The 9713-nt window shown below is 52.1% G+C and overlaps 1 protein-coding gene across 1 annotated transcript; it reads left to right on the forward strand.

The window, feature by feature from the left end:
* Positions 1-1680: 1680 nt before the first annotated feature.
* Positions 1681-4612, forward strand: ASCL1 (achaete-scute family bHLH transcription factor 1). Its single transcript, XM_059186688.1, has 2 exons — positions 1681-3068; positions 3443-4612. The coding sequence occupies exon 1, from the start codon at positions 2311-2313 to the stop codon at positions 3019-3021; it is 711 nt and encodes a 236-aa protein (XP_059042671.1). The 5' UTR covers positions 1681-2310; the 3' UTR covers positions 3022-3068; positions 3443-4612.
* The last annotated feature ends 5101 nt before the right edge of the window (positions 4613-9713 follow it).

The following is a 9713-nucleotide window of genomic DNA, read 5'->3' on the forward strand; positions in this document are numbered from 1 at the left end:
GAGGCAGAGAAGAGAGGTGCTTCATCTCCGGAGCCATCCGTCTCCACTGCCCATCACCACCACCGCTATTGTTCTGGTAACACTCCAAGCCAGTCACACATACCAAAGGCGGCTCCTTGGGTCACCCCCACAGAGCCTTTAGAAAGACCGTTCTCCACAAAGGAAGTCCAATGAGAAGCAATTATTTGGATAATTCCCCCACAATCAGCCCTGCTTGCAGGTCTCTGATCAAAACTGTCTGTCTCTACCGGACAAATCCACGGATGATTGCCCTCTTCCTTCTGTCTATGGAGACTCGACCTGAGAGGCGCCCCACACTTCTTCCCCTGCCTCCACCAGAGCGGTGCCGAGATGGGACCGGTGGCTGGGTCCGCATTCTCTGCAGAGCCCCGTCCCAAGGCGCCCCAAAGCTGGACCCGGCCCTACCAGAGAGCGCCAGGACCAAAGCCCAGGAAGGGCGCCTGGGTGGGCGCTGTCCAAGCGGCCGAGCCACCGCTGCAAGCGCCTCCCCCTCCCTCGCGGAGCCAGCACGCGGCCCCGCCGGGCTCCGCTCCCAGTCGCCTGCCACCGGCCAGCCGGGCACACGCCTGGGGCGAGATGGAGGCTGCGCCAAGGCCGCCGAGGTGCCTGCGGCGGCGCTGAACAACCAGAGAAGCTCCTCCGGTCCCTCAACCTCTACCCCCATCTCTTTTCTCAGACCTACCCTGAGAATACCCCAAGAGTACTCCCCTCTTTATCCATCCCCCAGCCGGTCCGGAAACAATCCTTTGGGAAGGGGGTCCCTGCTACAGGCAACCGAGGTCATGAGGGGGGAGGGCGGAAATCGCTGCCATACCCCTACGTATAGCACCGATCACAACCACGCCCAATGAGAACACCTCTGGTCTTGAGGGTCCCCTCCACATTTACTCAGTTGTGGGGACCAGATCCTAGTTTGTACACCTGAATGGGACATTGGGGACCATCTAATCCAAACTTCTATTGCTACAGATGAGGAAACTGAGGCTCGGAGAGGTTGCCACTTACCAAGGGGCCACGGAGCTAGCGAGAGGGTGTGTTGGGACCCACTCTTAACCGCAATTTTATTTACTTAACAGTCCAGTAATTCCCACGGAGTTCTCCCCATCTTTCTAAACTTTAACTGCAAATTTGCTTCAGCTCCCCCAAACAGCAAAGACTCCCAAGAGAATGACAGTAGATGGGAGATGAAAGCAGGAAAAATAGAGCCCCATTCTCCCCAACCTGCCCACCACCCATGGCACTTGTCTGCTCAAACCCTTCTCTGTGCTCTGCTCCAGTTGTCAGGAGAATCCCGAGGCACTTCACCCCCAAACCTTTCCACCCATACACCCCCAATTCCCAGGGCTATTGGCCCCTCCAGGGACGCTGCCCCCCCCTTTCTAGAGCCACCCCCGGCTGCAGCCCGCCCTGAGCGCGCCGCCTGTTTATTCAGCCGGGAGTCCGGCACGCGCCAGGCGCACGCACTGCAACAACAAACCCCACTGAATGGAGAGTTTGCATGGAGCGGGCGCAGGGACCGGGCGGGGGGGAAGGGGAGAAGAGGAGGGAGAGTTTAGGGAGTGGGTGGGAGGAGGAGGTAGGAGGGGGGGGAGTGGGGGCTGCAGCCGCTCGCTGTAGCAGCGGGGAGTGGGGGGCGAGGCGGGGCCAGGGCTGCGCGTGGGGCTGGGTGTCCCATTGAAAAGGCGGCCGCACTCCGGCCGCCCAGCACTCTCTCACTTCTGGCCAGGGAACGTGGAAGGCGCACCGACAGGGGACCGGCCAGGGAGGGCGAGTGAAAGAAGGAAATAAGAAAGAAAGGGAGTTAACAAAATAATAAAAAAACAGCCTGAGCCACGGCTGGAGAGACCGAGGCCCGGCGCAAGAGAGAGCAGTCCTAGGGGGCGAGGAACGGGAGACTCAACAGACCGTGCTCACCACTGACTTTTGCTTCTTCGGCTTTTTTTTTTTTTTTTTTTTTTTTTTTTTTAACAAGAAGGCGCTAGCGGCAGCCTCACACGCGAGCGCCACGCGAGTCTCCTGAAGCCAACCCCGCGAAGGGAGGAGGGGAGGGAGGAGGTGGAGTGGAGGGAGGAGGAAAAGCGTCTGCACCTTCTTTGCTCCCACCCTAAGAAGTCTCCCGGGGATTTTTTTTTTTTTTTTTTTTTGTAACTTCCCTCCGGCCTCCCTCTTCCTCTCTCCCCTTCTTTCCCTCTCTGTTCGTGCACCCGAGTCCTGTCTGCGTCGCCTCGCGCGTCCGCACCTCGCGTCCCCGCTTGCTCCCATTCCGCGACTCCTTGGCGGCCGCTGCGCATGGAGAGCTCTGCCAAGATGGAGAGCGGCGGCGCCGGCCAGCAGCCCCAGCCGCAGCCCCAGCAGCCCTTCCTGCCGCCCGCAGCCTGCTTCTTTGCCACGGCGGCGGCGGCGGCGGCGGCGGCAGCGGCGGCGGCGGCGCAGAGCGCGCAGCAGCAGCAGCAGCAGCAGCCGCAGCAGCAACCCGCGCCGCATCTGAGCCCGGCGGCCGACGGCCAGCCCTCAGGGGGCGGTCACAAGTCAGCGTCCAAGCAAGTCAAGCGACAGCGCTCGTCCTCGCCCGAACTGATGCGCTGCAAACGCCGGCTCAACTTCAGCGGCTTCGGCTACAGCCTGCCGCAGCAGCAGCCGGCCGCCGTGGCGCGCCGCAACGAGCGCGAGCGCAACCGCGTCAAGCTGGTCAACCTGGGCTTTGCCACCCTTCGGGAACACGTCCCCAACGGCGCCGCCAACAAGAAGATGAGCAAGGTGGAGACGCTGCGCTCCGCGGTCGAGTACATACGCGCACTGCAGCAGCTGCTGGACGAGCACGACGCGGTGAGCGCCGCCTTCCAGGCTGGCGTCCTGTCGCCCACCATCTCCCCCAACTACTCCAACGACTTGAACTCCATGGCCGGCTCGCCGGTCTCCTCCTACTCGTCAGACGAGGGCTCTTACGACCCACTCAGCCCCGAGGAACAAGAGCTGCTCGACTTCACCAACTGGTTCTGAGGGGCTCGGCCTGGTCAGGCTCTGATGCGAACGGACTTTGGAAGCAGGTAGGTCGCATTTGGGAGCGAACAGAATGATTTTCTTACCTTCCCTCTTAGTGTCTGGAGGACAGAGACTTTCTCCACGGAGATTGGGCGGGGGGGGGGGAGGGGGCGAGGAGTGGCGGCTGATTAAAAAAAAAAAAAATTGTTAAAGTTTGTCGACTTCAAATGCTGGTTGGTTTGTTTCAATATTGGCCCCTGGGAGTGGCTTTCCCTAGTTCTCGGAGGGCTAAGGGTGGAGTGAGGTGGAGGGATGCCGGAGACTCGAGTACCCCGACCTGTCAAAAGAGATGCTCTACCTGACAGATCCTTTTCCAACCCTTCACTTTCCCCCACCGCCATCCTCCAAGTTCACACTAACCTCTTCCCTTCTTCTTAAGTTATAGGGTGACCGCACAACCTGCATCTTTAGTGCTTTGTCAGCGATGTTGAAGGGAGAAAAAATGAAAAAAAAGAAGAAGAGAAGAAGGAAAGAAAAATGAAACAAAATAAAATCAGGCAACCAACCCCAAGACCAACTAAGCCAGGCATGCCTGAGAAGCAAGGCTCTTGCAAGGCGGGGATACGCTCAGAACTGTATCTTTGCACTCCAGTCATTAACGGAGCTATGAAGGGTGACTAGGACCTGAGTCAAAGCCCAGAATGCAGCTTGTGTGCAAAAGCAGTGGGCTCCTGGCAGAAGGGAGCAGCACAGCCCCACAGAAACTCCCACCCACAGTAACAGGCAGAACTGAAAGCACTTGCTAGGGTGCCTTCACCTCCCTGCCCTCTCTGAAAGCGCAGTTCTTAGCCCTGTAGAAATGGGTTGGTGTCTTTCATCTCAGTATACCCCATCCCAGTAAGCTGTGGACATTTGTCTGCAGTGAAATCATGCTCTACTCAGTCCTTTCAAACTCAGATCCTCCTGGGGTGGGGGTGGGGGGGAACTCCCTAAATCCCATTTCCTCACACCATCTTTTCTACCATTTTCGTCATAGAATGCTTCCAATCTTTTGTGAATTTTTTTATTATAAGAAAAATCTATTTGTATCTATCCTAACCAGTTTGGGGATATATTAAGATATTTTTGTACATAAGAGAGAAAGAGAGAAAAAATTTATAGAGTTTTGTACAAATGGTTTAAAATGTGTATATCTTGATACTTTAACATGTAATGCTATTACCTCTGCATATTTTAGATGTGTAGTTCACGTTACAACTGCCATTCCCCCTATGTGGTTTTGTAAAGAACTCTCCTCATAGGTGAGATCAAAAGGCCACCAGATGTACTTCAGCACCAATGTGTCTTACTTTATAGAAACTTTGTTAATGTATTAATGATGTTATCAAATACTGTTCAAAAAGAACAAAGTTTATGCAGCTACTGTCCAAACGTAAAGTGTGGCAGCCAGTTGGTTTTGATAGGTTGCCCTTTGGGAAATTTCTATCACTGCCTTTTTTTTTTTTTTTCTTACTGTTTTATTACAAACTTACAAGAAACGTGTATAACCCTGTTTTATACAAACTAGTTTCGTAATAAAACTTTTTTCTTTTTTTACAAATGAAAATAATCAGCTGCCTCCAAGTCTTCCTTGACTCCACTGTCCCTGTCCAAGTTATTTTCGAAATGCCAAAGGGAAGGAGTGGGTGGTGGACAAGAGGGTGGTATAAACCATGCTAAGGGGCAGAAATGACAAAGATAAGTGCTATGACAAGTCCTACCCGAGGAGACTCTATGATGACTGCAGGGGGAAATACTTGCATAAGCAAAGACAGCTTTCTTCCCCTTTTATGCTGCAAGCACACACACCTCAAGAACAGGTACTTATAATGGCTGTGATGTCTTTTGATGGGTTGATTGTGCATTTTTAAAATCCCCCAGAAAGTGAACTGGAAAGAGAGGGTCCTCACCTTACTTTCTAACCCTTACCCCAATTTGGAGTTTCTTTTTGTGAAACTGGAAAGGCTGGATGGGATAATGGACATTAGGGGTGGAGGGAAGGCTGGTGGTACTGAAGCCTGGGCATGGGGGTGGTAGCAACCCCCCCCCCGCCCCCCCACCCGCCCGCCGTTCTCCCAGTGGTGGGTGTGTTCTTCGTTCACTCCTAGGCACACATTTTCTCTTCCTTTGCCCCACTCCACACACTTTCCATGTTGATTTTAAGTAAAGGACACGTATGATATGAATTCCTTGCAGAAGGAGTTAGATTTAAATGAATGAAAGCCTTAGAAATGTGTGGTCGCTTTGAGACACTGGCCTATCTAAGCTTGTGACTCTATCCGAATAGCGTGAGCTGCGTATAAAAGTACCCAATTACCAAGATTCAAAAAGAAATTGGTGGGTTTTTGGCTGGCTTGCTTCTTGTCAGTTAGCAAGGACGTGATCAGAATCCTACCCCCTCTCTCGCCAGCTCCTAGCTCGCCGCCTGCATTACTTGCAGATTCAGTTTGCGTGTCTCCAGCCAAGCGGAAAGCCTAGCGCAAAATGCATCTTACAAAACCCAACAAAGAACGGAGAGCCAGCACGTCTTCCAGAGTTAAAAATCTAGTCTGTGTTGGTACATCTATACCATTTAGTGGCACAGAATAATCATTTTTTAAAGCCGCGATGCACGGAGCACGCCACAGCGTCTGATGTCATTTTGCTAAATGACCCTCTATAGAATGCACATTGAAGCTTCAGTCCCTTTCAAAGAGATGAGCGTAATTAAGGGGAAAAAAAATCAGTAAATTCCTCATCGCCATAAATAATCGGACTTTCTGCCAGCAGTGGGCCAATTTAGAGCTTACTTGAGGGAAGTAATGCTTTTGTGATGCCTGCTTTTATTTTTATCTTCTCATTTGGAGGACCAGAGCTGGAGGTCCCCCCCCCCCATTTCTTTTTCTTTTAATTTAGCTCCTTTGCAAGTTTCCAGATAAGGTATGCAAAGAAAGTGTAGCAAGTCATTTATGGCTATGAATATAACATTAGGATAATGTTTCAGCCCCCACAAAGGGGATTTTTCCCCCCTTCTCCTTCTGAAGACAGGTGTTCTTTTACTCACTTCTGAATGGGAAATATCCAGTCTCGTTAAACTCGAGGCAAAGTTAGCCGTTGTTTGCCACAAAGCGAAGGCAAACTCTAAAAATTCACAAAAACACACACAATTTTGCCGAAGCTAGGAAAGGGCAAAGCGGGGATTGGGCAAAATCTCATTACATCTGCTCTAATCGCTTAGCAACACAAAGCCGGGGCTTGTGCGGGGAAGGGAAGCCATTCACAGGGCTCTGACAGGCCGCATTCAGCCAGCATTAGTCAGCTCCATAAATCACCGCTGCCCATTGGTTGCGCGGCGGGCTTTGCAGCGGCCCTGGGCTGTCAGCGAAATACAAAATGTAGACCCCAGCGGCTAGCAATCGCGGTCTCTCCCCTGTCCTAGCCCCCACCTCACAATTTTTTTTTTTTTTTTTTTGAGGTGGGTACTGGAGAAGAAAACTGCCTTGACTTGACTGACTGAGAAATCTTACCTATGCAAAAAAAGGCCAGGAGACCACTGAGTTAAGACTGGAGACACGCCTGAAATTGACAAGGAGGAGCGGGCAGTGGGGAAAGAAAAGGTCTACCTGCCCCTGGCTGCCGAAGTGCTGGACCCCAGTACTATGGGAGGCTGGAGCTGGAGCCACTGGGATGCACGTTGCACCTCCGTGACAAAGCCTTTTAAAACTTTTAAATTGGGAGTAGAACTGGAGAAGAACTTATCTCAAGTTCACATCAGGCAGGCCCACCAAAGAAGAGAGAAGAAACCCGTCTGCTCTCTGCATTCAGCAAGCATCAAAGGAAAAGGACGGAGATGTAATAAGAAGGGAGTGCAATGTGCATTCCCACCTGGCTGTTCTTGCAGACCTGGGGCTGTTAGAACACAGAAGCAGAAGCAATTCAATTCCTTCCCAGCTTAAGTGTTCCTGTTTGTAACATGGGGTTGATGGGACCCACGGCAGCAAGAGGAGACAATGTAAAGCAGTTAGCACTTGCCTTGTGGGGGAGGTTACAAGCTCTATGTAAATATGAGTGCCTGTAGTTGTTATTCTCGACTTCCAGCCCTGCCTCTCATTTTCACAGGACTGGTCCACAGATGCATCTAAATCACAGCCTAGATTTGAGACTTACCCATAAACCACACAGAAAGAAGTTTGGCAGTAGATGTGGAGTTAAGTTCGGCTTTACTGGGAGGGTCAGGTCACCTTACTTCAGATGTCACTTCCTCCCAGAAGTTTCCCTGAACACTCTGTTTAAAGCAGCTTCCCCCCTGGCCACCCTCACTCTCTATCCTTTCCACTGTTTCTCCTTCCTGGCATTAACTACTATGTGAAAAAACTGTATCTTTGGTTATATGATTGCTCTCAACTGCCCCCTCCCCAACTAGAGGGTAAACTCCAGGAGGACAGAGACCATACCTGTCTTGAGCACTGGCATCTCCACAGCCCCTGGGGAGACAGGTGTTTGCTGACTGAATGGATGGTCTGCCCTGTCAGATTGAGGGCAGTGCTGCTTATCTTCCTTTCCTTCTCCAAACCCACCTTCTCTGCTCTGCTTTGTCTTTCAGGAGGCTGGTTGCTATGGACCTCATCACTAGGGCTCCCTTGACCTCTGTCTTTCTGTTGGGTTTGGCCAGTGGAAGGCACCAATAGGAGATTGCGAGGTAGTAAGGGAGGTAGGTTGGGTCCTTTATACCCCCTGTTCCTCACTGCTTGTGCTCAGTTGCTTTGACAGTGGCTCTCTGCTCCTGGGTCTAAGGCTACAGCTCTTGTCAGAAGGCCTCTCTCCCAGAACAGATCTTGCTGAGATGTAGTGACAGCTTCCTCCTCTTGCTTCTTCAGGGACAGAGGAGGTAATGGCTCCCTCTTGTTAGTAGTCTCAGGGTGCTGCACCATTTTGCTTCCCTTAGCCCCACCCACCTCTCCTCTTTCCATTAAACTCTTTTCATTTACCCTTTCAAGCGGGCCATCTGGTTCTGTTGACCTTGGCTGGTGCATGGACTACTTACTCTCCCACAGGATCTCAGGGATGTATCAGTTTTGTGTAAGATTTCCAGGGACACATAGGGTTATCAGTAGGAAACTAGGGCAGAAGTGAACCTAATTCCGTTCTAAACCTAACTTTGGTAAATCAGTTCTTTTTCAGCTAAGAATGACTTACCTCAAGGATCGCAAAAGAAGTCAGTTATAGGGTTTTCTTCTGGAAAATGAAGATAATAGCTTCCCTTGATAAGCAGAAAACGAAAAGATTTTAAAGTTGTCAATGCAAGAAATACCAGTGCAAGAGACAACTGTTTTTCTTGATCTTCTGAACCACTCAGAAAGGTGGTGCTGGAAGCTTTGGTACCAAGATAAACAAAGACCATGCTTCGGTGGGGAAGCCACTCATTCATTCACTCGGGCATTTATGTACTCATTTAGAAATGGAGGAACAAATTAATAAATTTAGTCAACATTTCTAGGACTTTTCTATATATCTTTTAGAGTGAGCTCTCTGAGAAGCTTATTTTATTGCAAACTCTTTTTAAAACACTATGGATGTGTCTCTGATATAGTGAATGCCCTCAACCGTATTTTCCTCTTCTTATTGTTGAGACGTCTCTCAACTTTTTTCTCCCGGTTTCCACTCCTGGGTCAAGAAATGATCCGTTTTCGGATTCCCCCAGAAACTCCAGGTTATCAAAGTCGAAGGTGGGGGCGGGGGGGGGGGGGGGACGTGGATTCGCTGGCAGTAATGTTCTCTTCCCGCTGCGCAGGCGAAGGGTTGGTCTCTAAGGCAGGTCGAAGTTATATTCCTTCTTCCTTTGTATGCAAGATTAGGTTGTTACAAAAGAGGGTGTGTAGGTTAATGGCAGGAAGCAAGTTGCTGCGCCGAGCGCGGGCCGCGAGCGCGTGTCAGGTTTAATGATTTATTCAAGCTGCAGCGCATCGGGGCGTTGATTGGCTGCAGGCATGCGTCCGCTGTCAGCTGCGCGCGCCGGCCTCGCCCCGCTACCTGACCGCAAGGGTAGGGGGGTGCTGGGAGAGGGGGGCGTGGGAGCCGAAGGAGCCCGGAGGTGTGAAAGGGAATAAGAGGCCGGAGGTGGGCGAGAGGGAAAGGGAGGGAGAGGAAAGGGAGAGGACAAGGGGAAGAGAAATTGGGATGGGGTGGCCCGGGGGGCGGGGGCGGGGGGTGGCAGACAGCAGAGAGGAGGAAGAACAACTCCGAAATAAAGTCCCGGGTAGAGAGGGGAGGAGAGACAGAGATGTGGAGAGAGCACAGAAGTGGAGAAAAGCAGAAGGAGAAAGGAACAAAGGAGGAGAGGAGAGAAGACTGAATGGGAGAATAGAGAGAGTTTGGAGAGGGGAGTGGGACGCGCTCCCAGAACGCCCCACGTGCGCCCCCCTCCAGGCAGCCTGCAGGCGGCCGCTCACAAAGCCGCCTTTGATGCGCGGGCTACCAGGGCTATTTTGGGAATGAGATGGGGAGAAAAGGCGCCAACCCACACTCCTTGAAGGGAGTCACTTTCTGCAAAGTACGCTGGAGAGGACTGGGCCCTGGTCCGGGCAGTCAGGGCAGGAAGTGGATGCCGGGGACAAAAGCTCGGCACCTGCCAAAAGCAAGAGCGCTTGGAGAGCACCTCCCCCCGCCACCCCCTCCCCGCGCCCTGCTCCCCT

The sequence above is a fragment of the Mustela lutreola genome, chromosome 8, assembly GCF_030435805.1.
Source record: "Mustela lutreola isolate mMusLut2 chromosome 8, mMusLut2.pri, whole genome shotgun sequence".
NCBI classification, from domain to species: domain Eukaryota; kingdom Metazoa; phylum Chordata; class Mammalia; order Carnivora; family Mustelidae; genus Mustela; species Mustela lutreola.

What these genes read in the sequence shown, in the direction of transcription:
- ASCL1 (XM_059186688.1), top strand. Translation starts at nt 2,311, where the DNA reads ATGGAGAGCTCTGCCAAGATGGAGAGCGGCGGCGCCGGCCAGCAGCCC.